The 21,204-nt window shown below is 38.8% G+C and overlaps 1 protein-coding gene across 3 annotated transcripts in view; it reads right to left on the reverse strand.

Annotated features, from left to right (window-relative positions):
* GAK (cyclin G associated kinase) overlaps positions 1-21,204 on the reverse strand; it is a 77,591-nt gene that overhangs the window by 22,931 nt on the left and 33,456 nt on the right. The window contains exons 12-22 of one of the 3 annotated variants that reach the window (XM_065662139.1): positions 19,349-19,398; positions 19,105-19,253; positions 16,252-16,374; positions 11,408-11,541; positions 10,100-10,294; positions 8,946-9,063; positions 5,967-6,046; positions 5,419-5,612; positions 3,447-3,605; positions 2,212-2,670; positions 43-213 (exon numbers count right to left, since the gene is read on the reverse strand). In XM_065662139.1, coding sequence (XP_065518211.1) covers positions 43-213; positions 2,212-2,670; positions 3,447-3,605; positions 5,419-5,612; positions 5,967-6,046; positions 8,946-9,063; positions 10,100-10,294; positions 11,408-11,541; positions 16,252-16,374; positions 19,105-19,253; positions 19,349-19,398 — 1,832 coding nt within the window. Of the gene's footprint in view, positions 1-42; positions 214-2,211; positions 2,674-3,446; positions 3,606-5,418; positions 5,613-5,966; positions 6,047-8,945; positions 9,064-10,099; positions 10,295-11,407; positions 11,542-16,251; positions 16,375-19,104; positions 19,254-19,348; positions 19,399-21,204 lie in introns of all 3 variants that reach the window. The other 2 variants (XM_065662138.1, XM_065662140.1) reach the window with 2 other exon arrangements.

Raw genomic sequence — 21,204 nt, forward strand, 5'->3', positions numbered from 1 at the left:
AGCAGAAACTGTTGAGAAACAGAGCACCAGAAGCACACTTACCTAAATTCAAGAAATCTGAGCTGGAAGAAGGCGGAAGTGAACTGTGTGCAGAAGGAACTGTACTAGATATAGGTGCTGAAGTTGGATGAAGGAAGTCCCCAAAGAGGTCTGGACCAGACAAGGCTTGATTGTCTGAACTTGATGACATTGTGAATGGGTCAAAAGGATCAGCTAAAAAATAAGGGGGGGGGACGGACACAACCAAAAAAAAAAAGAAACAGAACAAAACCAAAACAAATTTTAGAACAAACAAAGTTGATAAAGCCTTAGTCCTCTAAGGGCACAGACAAAGATTAGAGCTCATGCTGATAAATTCTCAGAAAGCTGCTGCAGTTTTCATGGCAGTTACCACCTGTCTCCTTCTTTTAGACATTCGTACTTTGACACAAGAAGTATTTCAGCCATGTACAATATGCACAGCTATGTTTTCAAACACAAATCCTTATCAAGACTGCATACATTCAATAACATTATTAATTTCATCCACGTAAGACACCTTAAGAGATCAGCTGCATAAAATAGAAGAATCACATTTGTTAAATGTTCTATAATGTCAAACCTATGAAGAGTTTAAACAAAACAGACTACTGAACTACTAAAAAGTATATTAAGTAAAACATTCATACTACCATTTTGACTCGAAGGCATTGGCGACTCTGGGGCAGAAAGCACGTCAACCCAAGACTGAAAACTAACAGAAGCAAGGCTTTCAACAGGTCTCTAGTGATCACAGTGAAGAAAAAAAAGTAACTGGAAGAGTATTTATAGCATAGGGCAACATGTGACAGTCAGTTGGAATTATGGCTTGTGATCCTCCCATTTCTGCTGCCCTCTAGGGTCAAAATCTTCAAGAGCCCAGGGACTCCTGCCAGATTCACTCAGATGCTGAAGAGAAGGAATAATCCTGCCACAGTGCACAAGCACATGCAGGGGAGATGACCACATTGTCCAAGACTCAGTATCATTTCAAAAAAACAAACCGTGAATTGCCATCAAGCTATCTACTATGGCATTGCATGTGCACAAAAGCTCAAGTACAAGTTTGATGTGAAAATGAAAATACCACAGTGGCCAAATATTCTTACTTCTGTATCTCTTATCAAATTCAAAAGTAGTTAGACACATATAGACTACTTGTCCAGGTGTTTCATGGAGAAAGGCATAAAGAAAAAAAGCCATGAGCCAAAAGCTCTTACAGGCTTTTGCATATGCAAAAAAAAAAAAGTAAATTGATTTCACATAGATCACAGTGATAAAAATCAATACTGCACTGCTCCAAAAGAAAGTAATATTTTAAATAACCTAAATTCTCTACAAAAATACTCTTTAGGTGTATGCAGGTTAAAGCTTTTAGATCAAATAAATTATCTAATTATATTTGTGCAAATAAACTAAACCTTGGAAGTTTCACAGATTCTTTGACTAATATCCTCCAAATCTGTTCAATGCAGGCAGAGATTTGCTACTCCCAAAAGTTTAGTCATGTGACAATGACTCAGCTATCCATTGGTAAGAGGAACAGAATCTCTAAAGTAAAACACCTTGTTTTAAATACCAAATACCTAGCAGTGTGTAACATTCTCTCTCAGCGTACAGACCTGCCAACAACATCAGTAAATCCAGCAAGAAAATGCTTTCTAGCAGTATGCTACTGGTCTGAGCAGTGATCTACAGGATTTCCAGCTCCCTAGCAGTCTTAAATGATTAACACTCAAAAATCCCACACAGACGTTTGACTTAAGCAGCACAGCTCTGTACTACACCTAATGCTATTGCTTATATAAAGTACAAGAAAGCAGCAACTCATTAGAATTATATTCCTTAGCAAAAGACGTTATTTCCTCATGGATTTAGAAAAGAATCTGGCATGTGATGTTTGTATGGAAATTGTTTAAGAATACTGAATCTCCTTTAAATTCAAAATTTGATTCTTTTCTGTTTACATGGTTTACAGCCAATAGGATATTGGCAACATAACAAAATACCCAGATAGCATACAGCAATTTCTCTCCTTCACGCAGCAGAAGCATCTATTCTATGCAGATTCTTGCTACAGACCCATATGTCTTCACTGTACAGATCAAAACACAGGACTCAATTTCTAAGCACAATGCAAGCAGCAGTTTTCACCTGTTGGCCAGCCAGAGTACTGATGTTAAATTTACATACCTGAAGACACGGCTGCTGCTGAAGAGGTACCCTGAGTAGCAGTTGAACACTGACTGCTGAAAAAGAAATCTGTTCCTTGTCCAAGAAGATCCCCAGTGGGCTGTTGTGATGCATTACCCACAAACAGATAGTTCAACAAGTCCGCATTACTTGAAGAATTTGTTTCTGAGACAGGCTGTTTCTGTTGTAGTGAAATATCAGAGTCTAGTCCCAGTAAGTCCACATTTTCTTCAGGAAGAGATTTTTGTATTGGTGCAGATGGAGCTTCAAAATTGGCTTCAAAAAGCAGCTCTCCTTCTGGAGTAATAGAGTCTTTTTCATCAATGCTTACTGCACTTTCTTCACTTGGAAATGTAGGGAATTCCTCATCTGAAGGCTCACTCTCCTCCCTATCATCAGACAGTTGAACACGATCGTTTTTAGATGAACTGTCCTCTATTCCACTTTCTGGACTTTTCCCTTCTTGAATAAAAATAAATAACAACTTTAGATTACCAGGATTCTTCTGCCAACTAGAATAAGCACAGACTTACATGGTAAGATCATATGAGGTCAATCCTTAATTAAAGCTCACAAAAGAATTGACAAAAAAAAGGATTAACTGATGCCTACCACCTCTTTGTACAGGGCAGGCAAAGGGGCAGCTCACTACCATATTTGCTACTCTGCAAGGGCAGGTATTACAGATTTTTTCAAAATGAAACTGACTTCAACATTCATCTCAGAGCATCATACCACTTATGGCTTAGAAGATTACTCACTAACTGCTGCTTTACACAGTGACAGCATTCAATGACAGCATAAGCAGTTACTGACGTTTTTGCCATCAAAGCAGAACACAGAAGGAGGGCTTACACAAACACGATAAAGTTAAGTTTTCTCAGTCCATACACACTGACACAGAGCCCACTGGTTAGTCTACTTTTCCTGTTCCTCAGCCATCCTAAGTGGAGCTGTGGGATACAAAGACTTCCTTGCAGACTTTTAAAGTTAAGATTACTGCAGAAAAAAAAAAATTCAGCTCAGCATTTAAATTACACACAATACCAAAAACCATTACTAGCCAAGTGGAGTGGAACCGCCACCTGAGAACCTGCAGAGTTCACTCTTTAAATAGCTTTTTCTCATGTCCTGCTGAAATAGTGACTTTTGCTGCCTAAGAAGGCTTAAGCGCTCACTGGAAGGTGTACAAGACAACGATACAACAGATAGTTACTTCAGAGGAAAACAGGTACCTTTCCAGTCCAGAGAATGAAAGAAGTTATTTGCATCAGTACTACTGCTCTGTGGGGATTCTGTATCAGTAGGTGCACTTTCTGAAGATTGCTCTAGCTGAGATGCTTCTGCTTCATATTGCGCAGTTGAACCTGGTTGTCTAGGCAGCTCCGGTTTCCCTGTAACACAGATTTTAAGCCAAAACCCTTAGACAGAAACTTTAAAACTCAGTCCTGGTCCTAGTAGCTGGCTACACTACAGCAAGACAACTGTCTCAAAATATCCACTGCTCTGCAAAGCCAAAGTCATGCTCCCAGCCCCTATTTGAAATTAGCATTATTGACTTTGTTTCAACTTAAAAGCTGGTGAGACCATAATGACAAGACTTAATTAAATCAGACTCATAGCAAAACACTGAAATATTTTATTTACGTTTGCAGGGAAATGTAATTAACACCTCACTTGTACCAACCTTCCTCTAAAATATGCAAGAGCTATGAACAATGTCTGTAATAAGGAACAGAGTATCAAAAAAGAGCAAATGCAGCTATATGGAGACCCCAGAGTACACAGACAGAGAAGAACACAAAGCTGTTAAACATCTAAAATTAGTTAATACACTGTGTGCTTCGATTAACTATTCCTGAGTTTTTTTTTACTGAGACCAGATATTAAGCAACTCTTGTGCAAGAGTTGAGTTACCTACTACTGTATCACATCTCAAGAAGAAGGCTTCCTCATGGCAAGTAGGAAGACTCCCTGAATTAGTAAGTGTACAACCACTCTTTGAAAAGAATAGAAAGAATGTCTGGGAGAAAATTACTTGTCTAAGTCTAAACTGGTAGAACGCTTCACCTTCCTTTCACATACTCAGCTATCGCCTACAGAGATGCTGAAAAATACAGTCTGCCTTAGAAAACAGATATGAATGATCATGATTAATGAAATAGTGCAAATTCAATTTTAATAAGCAAGTTTTATAAAACTTGTTCACAGCACTTGTTCTTGTCCTGTTCCCTTCCCACCAGTATTAAGAAGTATTTTCAGTGGAATTTGAAACTCTTATACTTCATTTATAAATCAGAAAATGAAAGTGACTTAAAAATAAGATTCGTTTTTAGAGATCTACATTATCAGTGAAACAACTTTAGTGAGAGGTGTGTTCAGAATTTTTTTTAAATCTATATAAACTAAGTTAAATAGAAAATCACCTAAATCATCATATGAACCAAACATATGATTCTAAAAAAGCATGTAAAAGCAGCAACCACCTTGTAGCAAAAAAAGTGTAATTAAGATGCACCATATTAAGGGGCAGAAAGTAAGAGCTTACGTATGGTATACTAAAATCACTACAGTAATCTCCATCATGCTTTTTATTCTGGAAGCAAAGAGAAGGCTTAAGGGCCTTACTGAAAATGTCAAAAGCTAATTACTGATACCAGGAGAAGAAAGATACTGAACCGGAATTAACAAAGGCATCTACAAATGAATCACAGAATATGCAGTATTAAAAAAATTAAACATCTACTAGGTCACATCAGAAGTTTAGAAACTGAATCACAGCATTACTTGGCTGTACGTAAAGACCTCGATTTTTAGTGAAGACCATTTGTGAGGAATGCTCAGATGATTTTAAGTGAAAAGATAATGGTGTCAGTTTAGCCAAATACAGTTCTTTCAAGACATGCTGCCTACAAAACCTGGCTGTCACAGATTTCATTTGCTACAATCCCTGCCAGTAACATAGTCACCGCTTTAAAGCCAGCATTTGTAATGACAGTGGAAGCCTGTCTTCAGTGAAGACAATCCATTATTGAAAGATAATTCATACTCTTTCATACAATGCAAACTTTTAACTCATATTTACAAAACAAAATGCCTTTTAGAATTCTTTCACTTAGAGAAACATCAGAAATTAAATAAAACCCTTCAACACTAAGTACATTAGAATCTTTGTCATATTATCTAGTTTTTCAAGAGATTCATTACCGAATTTGGATAAAATCTCCTGTTGTTCCTCTCGGGTGGAGAAAAGGATCTTGGGATTCAGTCCCTTTATATTCATGTTGTCCCACGGTGGCTGTTCACAGCTAAGTCTGTCTCTGGGCTCTACCTCTACTTCCAGATTGACTTGAAACAAATCAGGATATTTTTCTTGTATGTCACAGGCATCCAGATCATACCTGCAAAGACGTATACAAGTCGATTGTTGATACTGACAGCTAACTTGATTAAACTCACTGAAGTCCAAGACAAAACTTCAAAAGAAAAAATAGTATAAGGCTTAAAACATACTGTATTTGTTTACTTTTTGCATATAGTTTAAATGGGTGGTATTTTGGTACGGAACTTTTTTTGTATCATGAACAAACCTTCCATTTCCTTGGGGTAAGAAAACAGAAACATCTTTTTGCAGTCAAAGTCATTACTTTCTACACTGACTATATTCCTGCCCTGCCATATGTTGGCTTGGCAGGCTAAAAAGTTAAATAAAACTTCTTCCAGTCTCCTACAGAAACATGTAGGCAAAAACATACTTGGCAAATTTCACTGTGGTGGCATTTCGGGGCACAAAACCTGTGTGGAACTGAATCTGAAACATCTTCATTGAAGCCATCTGTTGAAAGTAAGAAATACAGGGATACTATAAATACACATGAATGGTACACACAGTGTTGTGCCTTTAATATAATTCAAAATGTATAAATGCAGTATTAAAATATTTTAAAGTGTTTTGCTGCTGTTTAATTCCATGTACATTTTATTCTGAGATTCAAATGCAGTTAAAGACAGAATATAGATAAATCAATCACTACCATAAAGAAAGCAAAATATCTTAAAACCATATATATCACTAATTTCAAACAGGCTACTGAAGTCTGTTAAATATTTCCAGACCCTGTTCTAGATGCGGAAACTGTATGACCTTCATTACTTTTCTAAATAACATACACTCAGAAAAATACTAATCAAGAAATATATCATAGCACCTCCCATATGAAGACAGGCTGAGAAAGTTGGGGCTGTTCAGCCTGGAGAAGAGAAGGCTGCATGGAGACCTTCCAGTATCTGAAGAGGGGCTATAGGGATGCTGGGAAGGGACTCTTCATTAGGGACTGTAGTGACAGGACAAGGGCTAACGGGTTAAAACTTAAAAAGAGGAAGTTCAGATTGGATACAAGGAAGAAATTCTTTCCTGTTAGGGTGCTGAGGCACTGAAATGGGTTGCCCAGGGAAGCTGTGAATGCTCCATCCGTGGGGGTGTTCAAGGCCAGGCTGGACAGAGCCTTGGATGACACAGTTTAGTGCGGGGTGTCCCTGCCCATGGCAGACAGGTTTGAACTAGATGACCTTAAGGTCCTTTCCAACCCTAACTATTCTATGATTCTATACGTAAAGGAGTCGATTTGGACCAGTTTTAATTACAGCACACTTAAAAGGACACTTCATAAGACATGCATGCAAAGAGTTCTTGTTTGAAAATTCTCAAGTCAGCCATTCATCCCAGTCAGATTATAGGGCTTTTCCAAACTGATACATTATAACCATTCAACTTTCCCAACTCTCTTCTGCTGACAAAAAAAGCTGCTTTCTTAATGCCTGATCAGCATGCAAGAGTCCAGAAAATGCTACTGTAGAAGATTCATGTATCTCCTGTTCTTGCACAAATCCAAATTACAGTAAAATAATAAATCCACAATGTATTTTTTCCCTGTCTTTAGTACAAAACATGGAATAGTCTTGCCAGTCCTTAACAAAGGAAGTCATACAATAATAGTCTAAAAAATACAATATAATAAAACTAAGCTATGGAATCTTTCCTTGTTAAGTGAGCATTTATTGAACGTCATAACCAGAAGTCAAGTAACAGGCAAAGTGCTGCCAGCACACTGAGGGAAGTGATCCTTCCCCTCTATCCAGCATGCATGAGAACACATCTCAAGTCTTGTACTGAGGAACCCAACACTGGACACAAGAGAGGCATGGACATTCTGAAGAGAGTTTCTCTGATCCATTCATCCCTACCCTGAACTACAAATGAAAACCTGAACACCCTATTAAATCAGTTTTCTTAATCCCCTGCTATGTAAGACATTTCCTAGAAGACTAATCCTAACTAAACCTTCCCTCAACTGTGAGCAAGTGGGCAACATTCACAGTGCCCAGACCTAGGCTCTTAAGAGCAATATTGAAATATGGTTCTCCATGACATTTCTGCAGAGAGGCTCAAGGGGCAATTTAAAGTATGTAAAACTAAGGACACACTGAATGTTGTTCCATCAAAGCTCCAAACCAGGATCATCAAAAACAATATTGATGTATAATGTGTCATAGCATACAGATGATAAAATTCTATCTTTTCCAATCCGTGAATAAATGCCAGAGAAACTACATCAAAGACCTATCATCAGCGAAACTGAGGTCCCACAAGGAGTGTAAGCCAATCCTGGCTGAATTTTCATCAGTTGTGTACCTTCCTCACTGATGACCTTGAAAAATGCACTAGCTATTTTTGTGCATTAGAGAACCATTTCACTGAGCTTTCAGTTCTAAGGACCAGATCTTCTAGAACATCCTAACACTCTTAAGCATTAAGTAAGTCTTGTACCCCTGCAACACAACAAAATACCTTCCTACAAAGTAGAAAAACACTATTCATTTCAGTAATAGCTGATACGTATGATTATGCTTGTTTGCCCCATACGTACGGAAACTGTCTGAAGAACCTCTGGATCAATTTTCACAATGCTCCAGGTTAACCTAAACTTTGCACTACCCCTTCCTACCTTTTATATGGATCTGCAAGTTTAATTTGGGTTACTCATCTGGAGTAAAAAGAGTAAAAAAAAAAAAAAAGAATAAAAAAAATATAACAACATGCTTCTTTTTTTAGCAATTTGAAGACAGGCTTCATTAACAAGTTTTGTGATCTTGCAATACATTTGCATCCACAAGTTGAATTAAAAAAGGAAACACGCATTCTCACTAGGAGAACAAAATCCAGTAAGAAAATCAGCTATAAAAAACCTCAACCTAGCTCTAGAATTAGGAGTACAAAGATTACATGGGCTACAAAGAGTACAAATCCAAATGGATTTTTCTAACCTATTTATTACAGACAGTCCCTGGAATTTTACTTCTTTATTGAGTGGTGTTTTTGTTCTGGTTGCAGTTTGTGTGAATGGAATTAAAAAATTCTTGTTGTGCAACGTAACAGATAACAAATGATGCCTCAAAAAATGGCTAGAGGCTTTTCATGCAAGTATAATAAACTATCACTACTGAAGTAATTTCCAGAAATGCTTATGAAAGCATCTACTTGCAGAGCACTAAGAATGGACATACTTATTAGGCTTGAAAAGACTGAATTCCCAAGCAGGTTAAAACCTCACATATTTCTTTGGACAAAGAAAAGCAAATAAATCCATGTCCTTAATGAGATAAATACAAGCATGATACAAAACTTCAACTAGAAAAAGCAAATCCTTCACATAGGCTGTTAAGTTTGTCATTACCTTGGCTTGAAGTCGGCCTCCTAGTGTTGACCTGGCATGATAGATCACAATGAGAACATCTCCCTGGACTGTTATACCTAGTGGAATTACTGCTTTCCCATCTTCAATTTTAAACTCCCTGAAGAAAAGACACAGCAACAGTTAATTTCATTTAACAAGAAAACCAGCATGTCTTACCTTACATTTAGTTTGATTTCTCTAAGGCCCTCAACATCAACCCATAAGAATCGGCTCCAGTTAAGAATGAATTAGCTATAAATGATTAAAACTTAAAAGCTGCTCCAAAAATAACGACAGCTGCTTACAGCAGAGCAACAGACAAATTTAGACCTGTAGTTCTCAAATCAAATAAGGGAGAAATATCTTCAAGGATTGCTCAGAAATGCAAGAAACAAGATAGTATAAAGAAAGCTGTTACAAAGAAAGGTGCAGAGAGAAACTGTAGCTGCACTGCTGTGATATGTCAGAAGTCCCACCAAGGGACAGTCGCAGAGAAAAATAAAACACCCCACAACTGTTTCTGTTTCTGCTGTCTTCAAATTAACTACACTCCATACAGGGCTTGGATTTTTAGGAACACAAGAAGAACCTTGGTATTCTCTCATCTTTCCTCTGCTTATTACTATCTACACCTAGTACTGCTAGTACCATTTGCAGTTCCTGGGTTCTATTAATACAGAACCCACTTGCAGTAGCAGACTTCCGAGCTGTACAGAGGTTAATGAGCACACCCCTTGCAGCTACCATGCCTGGGGGATCCTTACTGTTTCCATGACTGAGGCATGATGCTCATTAAGTACATGTATACCAGGGATCAACCTTCCTAGTTCATACGATATGGAGTAAAAAGAAACGTCTTGCTCACCTCTGCCTCCCAGTGCCCACTAATGCCACCCATCATCATCCAGGTGGCACCCATTCCTGCACTTTCTGCAGGAACAGGTCCATGCCATTATAACCACACTGTCTCTTCCCCATGATGTACCTTTCTGTATCAGCTAAAGGGGACAGAGATGTTCCATACATTAAAGAAGCTTTCTGCTCAACTGGCACACCCAAAATTATGCTTTCTTCTCACAGTAAGGACTTAACCTTAAAGTTAGTCTAGAAAAATGAAATATGCTGTTTCAGCACAAATTATAACTTGTACTTACTTCATTTTGTCATATTCCTGGGAGGTAGTGGTTACTCTCTCATCACCTACATAAACTTCACAAAAAGGCCTGCAACCATTACGCTGCTTACTGAAAAGAGGAACAGGAGTCATGATGATTGATCTGACAAGGATGGGCTTGCTGTGAGGAATAATGGGCTCTTCAGCCATCATATCACACATATATTCGATGTATCTGCCAAAACCAAAAGGTACTAATTTAGTCAGAGAACCAAATTCTAAAACGGGTGAATTCATGGTCAAGTTACTTTCATTCATATCCAGCCACTGAGCACTGACAGATAACAATAAAACACTGGGAGCACTTAACGGTACCTCCAGCAAATTATGTTTAAATTTTATAGAATTTCATGAAAAGAAGGTTAAATAGAAACAGAGAAATATTTATGATCCCTAGCCAGCCCCAATGTAAGGACAGAAACAGCTTCTGTACAAAAGCCTGCATCACAACAGAAATATACTGCCCAGAAAATTGAATACAGCACTCCATATGAACTCACCTGCATGTATGTCTCACCTTCGAAACAACTCCAGATACTGCCTTAGGGCTGTAGGTTGACATATATTCACTTGTGAAGCAAACTACCTACTCTTTCCAAAGGCCTTAAAACACTGAACTAGGGGAAGTATTTATTTTCCCTTACACATCAGATCAAAGTTGCACAGTTCTGAAGTTAGTAAGTCAAAGCTTCCTACAGGCTTTAAGTTTATCCTCATTAGTAGAAGTTGCCTTTCAGAGGACCCATTAAATACACGCAAAGTAAATCTGTACAACAGCATAATGTCACCTATATTTAACTCATCTTTCTAAATCTAATTCTTTATGTAGTAGTCACCCTTACAACCAGAGTTGCTACTGAGACTTCATCATTTTAAGACGATCAAATCATAGAATCGGCTTAAAGCATTTGTCAAAGTATATGTTCTGACACAGTAAAACCTACTGTAAGTCTAGCAAACATAGAATAAAGACAAAATCCTCTTTCACGTGTATAAGACTTGAGGTCATTCAAAAGCATCACATACCCTTGTTTTCATTCCTAACATTTCTTCACTACAGGCTATACTTGACTCACTTTTAGTAAGAACATTATGGGCAACTTAAGGGCTCACAAAATTCAGAACTTTCTCTACTCATGATACACCCATTTTTCCAAGTACTTAGCTATTCAAATACAGACACTATTTAAATAATACATCTTCCTAAAAAGCATCCTGTAAAAATAGTAGCATATTCACAACTGTGTAACTATTTGCTGCAACAATATCCTACATACTGCTACCATACCTTTTATGAGAAGGCCAAATGCCAGGAGGACAGCGCTTCATACTGAACATATAAACCGCAGCTTCAGCAGTAGTGAAGAGGCGACAGAAACACAGAAAAGAACAAACTACCACAGCAGATGCTGCTCTTCCATCCTAAAAAAAAAAAAAAGTTGTAACTCTTATTAAACCTAGGGAAAAAAGCATTACAGAAGTTACTGAAGAACATGCTATCTCCTTATTTAATGTAATGAACTCCAAGCTCTAGCGTGATAATTAGATTTTAAGGCTGTATTTGAATGTGAAGTTTTACTGATTTCCACACCATACAAAAGATACTACATATCTGTTTGCTTAAATGTGAATAACTGCTTTAGCTTAAAACCGGTTTTGTCTTCATGTTACTATCATTAATGCACTTCTTTGTTTCCTGAATACTATCAGAAATCCCAGTTCAGCGCTGGTTTTAGTTGATAACCATGGACTTCTGCTACAGAAGTCCTAAGATTCAGAAGAACTAAGCCACACTAAACTCTTCAGTCTTCTGACTGTAACTGCCCAACGTTAATAACTTGCCACAGACTAAGTGAAGGAAACAAGAACACTGAACTTCTTTCTGCAAGGACCACGGCTACATACATCTGAGACGACCCTCATGTTATGTAAGAGACTGAAGATTCAGGAGAGGTAAAGGTTGACAGAACAGGACCTCTCAAGGGGTTTCTGCTAGCTGTACAGAACAGGGTTTTTTTGTAAATCATTTGTCATGTAAGCATGGAGGTGGGGAAGAAAAGATGTTTTTCTTCAACCATTTTTAATATGCTTCCTTGAAAGCCAGGCTTCTATTCCAGCCATTACATAGATTAATGAAAAGAAGATCTTCCAGCTAGATATTTAAAAAGCAGTTCAGCAAGAGCATCACAGTCTAGGAGGTTCCTCGAGTGCATTGATGATAATTTCTTAATGCAAATGGTGGACGTACCAACTAGGGGAGCAGCGCTGCTAGATTTAGTACTCGCCAACAAGGAGGGTTTGGTCGAAGTGGTGACGGTCAATGGCAGCCTTGGCTGCAGTGACCATGAGATGGTGGAGTTTAGGATCCTGTGTGGGAGGAATAGAATACCTAGCAAAGCCACAGTTCTGGATTTCCGAAGGGCCAACTTTGGCCTCTTCAGTCAAATGCTAAGGGAAGTCTCATGGGAAAGTGTACTAGGCGGTAAAGGGGCTCAAGATAGTTGGTTAGCATTCAAGGACCGCTTCTTCCAAGCTCAGGATCGGAGCGTCCCAATGAGTAGGAAGTCAAGTAAGGGATCTAGGAGACCGGCGTGGTTAAACAAGGAGCTGCTGGGCAAACTCAAGTGGAAAAGGAGAATCTATGGATTATGGAAGGAGGGGCTGGCCGCTTGGGAGGAATATAGGACAGTTGTTAGAGGATGTAGGGAGGCAATTAGGACAGCTAAGGCCTCCTTGGAACTCAATCTTGCTAGTCGGGTTAAAGACAATAGAAAGGGCTTCTTCAAATACATAGCAAATAAAACTAACACAAGAGGCAATATAGGCCCACTGCTGAACGAAGTGGGTACCCTGGAGACAGAGGATATAAAGAAGGCAGAGGTGCTGAATGCCTTCTTTGCCTCTGTCTTTACTCCTGCAGACTCTCCCCGAGGGCCCCGGATTTCTATAGCCCCAGAAGGAGTCAGGACAAAGGAGGAGTTTGCTTTGGTAGATGAGGATTGGGTTAGGGATCAGCTATGCAATCTGGACATCTGTAAATCGATGGGTCCGGATGGAATGCACCCACGGGTGCTGAGGGAGCTGGCGGAGGTCATTGCTAGGCCACTTTCCATCATCTTTGGTAAGTCGTGGGAAACGGGCGAGGTGCCTGAGGATTGGCGGATGGCAAAGGTCACACCAATCTATAAGAAGGGCAAGAAGGAGGACCCGGGTAATTATAGACCGGTCAGCCTTACCTCCATCCCTGGAAAGGTGATGGAACAACTTATTCTTGACTCCATCACTAGGCATATCAAGGATGAGGGGGTCATTAAGAACAGCCAACATGGTTTTATGAGGGGGAAGTCATGTATGACCAACCTTATAGCCTTCTATGAGGAAGTGACTAGGTGGAGGGATGATGGTAGAGCGGTAGATGTAGTTTTTCTTGATTTCAGTAAGGCATTTGATACTGTCTCCCACAGCATCCTCATAGATAAGCTGAGGAAGTGTGGGCTTGACGATCAAGTAGTGAGGTGGATCGAGAACTGGTTGAAAGGAAGAAGGCAGAGAGTTGTGGTCAATGGCGCAGAATCTAGCTGGAGGTCTGTGACTAGTGGAGTTCCTCAGGGGTCGGTGCTGGGACCGGTGCTGTTTAATATTTTCATCAATGACCTGGATGAGGGAACTGAGTGCACCCTCAGCAAGTTTGCTGATGACACAAAACTGGGAGGAGTGGCTGACACACCAGAGGACTGTGCTGCCATTCAGCGAGACCTGGACAGGCTGGAGAGTTGGGCGGGGAGAAACTTGATGAAATTTAACAAGGGCAAGTGTAGAGTCTTGCATCTGGGGAAGAACAACCCCATGTACCAGTACAGGTTGGGGGTTGACCTGCTGGAAAGTAGTGAAGGGGAAAGGGACCTGGGGGTCCTGGTGGATAGGAGGATGACCATGAGCCAGCAATGTGCTCTTGCGGCCAAGAAGGCAAATGGCATCTTAGGGTGCATTAGAAAGGGAGTGGTTAGTAGGTCAAGAGAGGTTCTCCTCCCCCTCTACTCAGCCTTGGTGAGGCCGCATCTGGAATATTGCGTCCAGTTATGGGCCCCTCAATTCAAGAAGGACAGGGAATTGCTTGAAGGAGTCCAGCGCAGAGCCACAAAGATGATTAAGGGAGTGGAACATCTCCCTTATGAGGAGAGGCTGAGGGAGCTGGGTCTCTTTAGCTTGGAGAAGAGGAGACTGAGGGGTGACCTCATCAATGTTTACAAATATGTAAAGGGTAGGTGTCAGGATGATGGAGCTAGGCTTTTTTCAGTGATATCCAGTGATAGGACAAGGGGCAATGGGTGTAAACTGGAGCATAGGAAGTTCCACGTTAACATCAGGAAGAACTTCTTTACTGTAAGAGTGACAGAGCACTGGAACAGGTTGCCCAGGGGGGTTGTGGAGTCTCCTACACTGGAGATATTCAAGGCCCGCCTGGACAAGTTCCTGTGTGATGTACTGTAGGTTACCCTGCTCTTGCAGGGGGGTTGGACTAGATGATCTTTTTAGGTCCCTTCCAACCCTTGGGATTCTGTGATTCTGTGATTCTGTGGTATAAGTAGCAAGCCAAATGATTTCCAGAAGTCACTAAACTAGTTTTTGATTCTGTGGGCTGGAACCTGCTTTTCAGTTAAATGTCCCACAGATGGAACAAAAACATTGTCCCTACACTGAAACGTCTACACTTATGACAAAATATTAAATACAGTACTGGTCAGCATAGCAACCAGTGACCTATGTACACTTGCATTACAAAGCCACTTCCAAATTCAAGCATCACAGGGAGGGAAGAGAAGTCATTATGCAAAGAGGTCAGCAAGCAAGTCACAGCAAACCCTTTGCAACTATGACATGAAGTCAGCCAACAACTTTACAAAGACTACCTTTAAAGACTACCTTACAACCAGAAATACAGGATTCAAAAAATAAGAATATCTTACACATTAGTAGACAAAACTGATGACAGAACCTTGCACTTCAGAAAGAAGCTTGGTAAGTTGCAGAATGGGAGCAAAAGAAATACTCATGAAGACAGTAAGAATTTAAATTTTTCCTGGTACGTTTTTACAAGGATGGTGGATATTGGCTACAAAATCAAACAATCTTCAGGCATGACCAGTCCTTCAGGCAGCAATTAAAAAAAGCAATTATAAGAAAAATCTAGATTTTGAGCATAAGTTTTGTCCCAAAGCCTCAAAAAGCTAGAAGAGTTTTGTGTCTAAAGTATTGTGAAAAAGAATAACCTTTAAAAAATAAAGTATAACCTTTCACAGTGTGTATATAATTACCTTAACTTGGTTCATTTAAACACGGGTCAAAGAGTTATCTGAAGCACACTTAAAGAGCTGCAGCACACCCAGTTGCAAGTCTTGGCCATTAAGGTCCACCAAGATAATCTTGTACTCACACTTCATTAAAGCTGGGCAAATTTTCAAGGATTACCACCACTGCATGGCCCCAAATAATTACACAGAGCTAAGTGTTACTGCAGATGTCCAGGAGTTACTCCAGTCTCTGCCATACATGCTACAGTCTTGTGGTATCAGTAGAACACAATGCCAGTTAAAACTTGACCCCAGTCATTGCCAGTCCAGAAAGACTTAACTGTAGCTGAAGCAGGGAACTGCCATTTAAAGTTGTTTTCAGCTGCTTGTTCTCAACTGGATCACTCCAATTACAATGAAATATCTAAACTCACTGTGTTACTGAAAACCTTTACAGGATTGATTAAGAGATGAAGAAGCTCTACCTGGTTCTGAATCGACAGTAGCTGGAAACGCAGTGTACACCCACCTGTCATTCATAACGCATGAACAAAAAAGTAGAACACTGAAATAGTAGAGCTGATTCTCCCAAAGGCTACTTTGCTTTAGTCCCACCTATATAATGCCTTCCATGCTACATGCAAGTAAGCATGTATTTTCTCCTTTGCCTAAGGAGAAAATTTATGCAAATAGCTTTCCTAAAAACACAGTAGGATGGAATCAAACCCAGGTGTCACAGTAAAGATAGCCAATAAAACTCACAAAGTCAATAGATACTAGCATCCTTATTCAAAATTTGAAGTATTGAGCAAAGCATTTCAGACTTAAATCAATTTCTTACAAGGCAGTGCACAATGCAAACATTCTTCTGGTCTTGTTTCAGCCATAAATGCATGTTCTTGCATATGCTATAGAGATTCTGAAGATTTGGTGCTCGTCTTGCTGGCCAGCCACATTCAGAAACCTGCAGCAAGGGAGAAACAGAGGTGAGAGATGAGATCACACAGTCACAAACATTTACATAGTATAAGCTGTGTGTTTAAGAGGCAATTTTATAATATAATGCCACCTTCAGGTAGAAATTAAGCAAGACGGTCAAGAAAAGTAGTCTCACACTTTGTAGAATGAAGTGCAATAAAATTCCAGTCCTGTCTATAGTGTCTTGCACTAGAAGTATTAAGAACTCAGATTATTTCTTGTTCCAAGAAAATTTCAGGTAGTTAAAGATCTTTCAACATGTGTGCATATACTCTTAAGCAAAAACCCAAAACCAGACTTTGTTTGCCTTTACATTTGTCCTTTATTCAAAGGGTGTCAACAGTTAAGTAATACTCCTTCTGCAGTTAGTGCTACAAAACATTACCAAATAATCATCTTTACTGCTGAGAGACTATATTCTTAAAATCATAGTCCAGTAAGAATGCAGTATATGAGGGTTACTCTGAGATTAATTACCTGAACTGATTATCACAAAAGATTTTCATCTGGATTATTTTTGTGACAAGCTGAGGAAAAAAGACTGAAAGAAGGTCTGAGCTACAAAGTCCCCTACAGTTTCACTGTATTCTGGTATTTTAATTAAAAAAAAAAAAAAAAAAAAGAGAGGCCAGTTTCATAAAGTGCTGCAAGAGACTTAAGTTGAGCATTCTTTTGTCAGTGAAAGCTTAAGCAAAGTCATCACTAAATAGTTAAAAGCTAAGGCAAGGAGATCCTCATATTCCAGTTCCCTACAGCACTCAATGTGGGCTTCAGTACCTCTGAAATATTACAAAAGCAGTGAAAAATCATATTGCAGCACTGCAGCTACAACCCAGCAAACAGTCTAGAAAAGCAGGTGTATCCAAAAAAGAAAAAAACCTTTTTTTTTCCTGATTTACCCTTCACCTTCCACTCAAATGCTACTTTTATTAAAAGATGTGTACCATACAACACTACCTCTATAAGCAACCTATTCCAAGCAGGACTCAAAACTAGCAAAGATGACTTCAAAACTACCATTAGCTTAGGCTAAAGAAATCTGTAAAAGTTACATACAGATAACATACAGCAAGAAAATGTAATTCCATAAGTACCCACTAAAAAAAAGTAGAGTTAAGAAGATCAGAAGCCAGTCTCCTCTGATAAAGTTTAAGGCTTGCCTTATCTTTTGCAGGCACTACAGGAAAACTAAGCTTCCTTAGCTTCCTACATGGCTGCTGTCGTTCAGCACTGATAATGAATTAAAGTCAGTACTGTTCACTGTGTATCTGGATTTAACAGATTAATAGCAAAAAATTCCCCAATATATTTAAAGACTGTTTTCCTAGTAAAATAGCTGCTTTTGTCTTCCATTAAAAAAATTTTTTTGTAGGAATTTGCTAAATACTCCTAGCCAATTAAGTGGACAGGAACTTATAACGTTTTGACAAGTTATGAACTACTACTACTTCCCAGCAAAATGAAGATCAAAGACAAAACAAATGACAAAAATACAGACCGGAACAGTTCCAGACCACTGGCTGATTTAGCTTTGCTCCTATTAACCACTTACAGTCCCAATACATCAGGAATATCAGTGTATAGGCACCTTAGACTTGCACTGCATAACCAAAAAATTATCCCTAGGGTAAATGATCTCCCAGTTACAGAGCTTACCACTCCATAAACAGAGACTGATACCTTTGTATGATGAGGAATAAATCAGTTGTCAACCTCGATAGACTTTCCAGCAATCTAGAGCTAAAAAGTACTGCTGAAGATTATGTTTTGAGGTACCTGCTCCAAATTAATTATACAGGAGGTTTACAAGGAAAAACAAAGAAATAAGAAGGAATGACAAGCACTAGATATAATACATTAAACATACCTCAGCCTGACAGTTTAAGTGAACTTGGATAACTGAAGTAATGCTAAGGATGACCCTGCAGGATAAGACCCAAAAGGGTTTCCCTGTAATAAATAATGTTTCTAGACGCTCCTCTGGGCAGTCAGTATTTGTGGGGAAATGTTATAATCACTACGGAATATTTAAGGTGAGGTTTAATGTGTCCAGGTCTAGACAATTCACAACAGTCTCCACTGTTGAGCTACTTACAAGTCAGTTGAGGTGTACTTAGGAACAGACACTGTCAGCACCTAACAGATGGTCCTCACTACCCTGTTACTGAATTAGGCAGAGGTCTTCACTTTAGTATCAGAGAAATAGTCAGAAAGGCTTATGGAGGCTCAGCTAAGCTATACCAGTATTTCAGGAAGTAGCAACAAGCAGTCAGATAGGACTGAGCCATATGGGAGTCTTTCTGGTATGCAGAAAGAAATGGAGAAAGCCCAGTAAACATGTTCTGTGTATCAGTCAAAGGAGATTTTGACAAAGGAAAACCTCTGGATTTAGAAGAGACTGACATTTTAGTAACATTTTCAGTTAAGTATTCTCCATTTAGACCTGAAAAATTTCATGTTCTCAAAGATATTACTAGCCTAGGAAACACTGATTTTAGTCAGTAAGGTTAAAGATTAGTCTTTAACCAGTTAAGTTCTGACTGAAAGCAAAGGAAAGCAGATATATTCTTCACCTCATGTTTATACCTAATTCTTTTGTCATCTTTGTGATTATATAGACTACTTTAATACATTTCACAATAAAAAACTGAATGCATAACAGAGACATTGTGTTGAAAGACCTTTTATGAAAAAAAAAAACAATAACTATACAAACCCTATTATGGAACCTGGAAGGACGGTACGTTCTTGGAGAGAGATTGTACACAGCATAGTGGCCAGGATGTTTAGAGTCCAGACATAACCGCACATCTTCTATGTTATTTTTGATGGCAGATTCTACACCTTCAGCTGGAAAGGACATCACTGAAGACAGAACAACAAACACCAGATGAAGTATTCACTTTTTTCATATATTAAGAGCAATCAAATTATTCTTAAGACACACACAGTCATCATACCAGCAATTCTGGAAGTGATGTACGATATATCCAAATCTCCTTTTGCATAACTGAAACAGAACAAATTGAAGTTAATACTGGGAAATAATCCATTCAAGCCAAAAGTCCAGACTCAGGTCTCTCAGGCTACACCCCCTTGCCATGAACGCTTCACTTCTTCCATCTGAAGCTAGCTACCTCACACTTCAAGATTTCCAGAACAGACATGTATTTGAACAGTTACTCATTTACATCCATTGCAACAAAACCATCTCTGGGGATTTTTTACAGATGCCTTCAATGCTTAACTCATTCCTCTAGCCCCTGCTCTTACTGATAAACATTCATTGTAGGTAGCAGTATGAAAGTCCAATGAGGATACATTAACATCTTTAACAGAGTAAAACATTATGCTTAAAACAAGGATTATTTGTTGAATCATTACATGTTAAATTATGTAACTCTGGTGTGTTACTATCTGGCTCAGATGGCCATGCTGCCCATTTTCTGGATCTCGTATGAACAGAGGATACCTGAATATCTAATCCTCATTTAACTCATGCCTCAAAAAATTCACTTCCAAAACTCCCACAGTGAGCAAGGCATTAATCATTACTCATCTTTCTGATATAGTTGTGCATAGTTTTAAAGAGCAGCCTTTTTTGAAACACTCTCCCAGTGATTTGTTTATATTTAGGTCCATTCCTTCCACTGTTACCTCATCACTCACATTATGCCAATAATTTGCTATTTTAAGACCAGGATAATGTTTGTTTATAGGGCATCTGCTATGTAGCAGGATAAAAAAAAGCTTGAGAATAAGAATGAAGAGCCCCAGTGCAGGCATAGACTCTTAAGCATAATCACAGAGGTCTGCACTCCTGATGGGCAAAGTAAAAACAAACCTCACCTACAGAATTTGGTTTAGACATCCCTATGATGCATGTTTAAGAAATGCAGAGGCACTATCAAAGCAAACTTTTATAGCACTATGAAGTTTCAAGACACCACTTGAAAGAGCAGACATAAATACTGCGCTCAAATTTTGAAGCATATGCTTTGATTCCTTACTGCTTCCTACTAAAAATGAAGGAGGCTGGAGGGATTCAGTAAAGGATTATTGAACTTACAAGGATTAGAAGGAGGATTTTAGATAAAGCAAGAACAACTGTTCTGAAAAACACAAACAGTATTTATGCAGAACAGCATAATCAGTGTCCTATCAACAAGTGACAACTCAAGGCCTCAAGGGAATTGAAATCACACACACAAAAAAAAAAAGCAACCTTGGAAAATAAGGAGGTAGACAAACTGGCCGAGTAATGACTATTTCAAAGTTCTCCATCTTTTCATCTTTGAAAGTACATAACTTAATCATGTAGCTCAAGTGCAACATTGTGGCAAACAAACTAAGGCAGAAATTTACATTCACAGCTAATCATGGTTTCTTACTAAAATTAGTGATGAGCATAGTCCTTCATAAGACTGCAAAGTGTCAACCATTATTTGCTGCTTACACACACCAGCTTCAAGCAAGAAAACATGCAGATGATTCTAACTACACCAACTATTTTTAATATAAAGAACTATCTAATACAATAGCCTGAGAACAAAGAACCATTATAACCTCAGTGTTACAGCACTGAAGATAAGCAGCAACTAGAAGCAGAAGCACAGAATTATTACGAGCAAAAACCAACAATCCTCACACATTCCTTTGGGAACACTTTCACATACTGACTTCTTACTAGCAACACCATTAAATTCAGATTTGCTTTTTACATTTGTCTAAATTAAAACTATTAGGACCTTGGATCTCACCATACAAATATTGCTGAAAAAGTACAGCTTGGTATGTCTACATCAGAGCACAGCCA

This window comes from Lathamus discolor, chromosome Z, assembly GCF_037157495.1.
Source record: "Lathamus discolor isolate bLatDis1 chromosome Z, bLatDis1.hap1, whole genome shotgun sequence".
Lineage (NCBI taxonomy): Eukaryota > Metazoa > Chordata > Aves > Psittaciformes > Psittacidae > Lathamus > Lathamus discolor.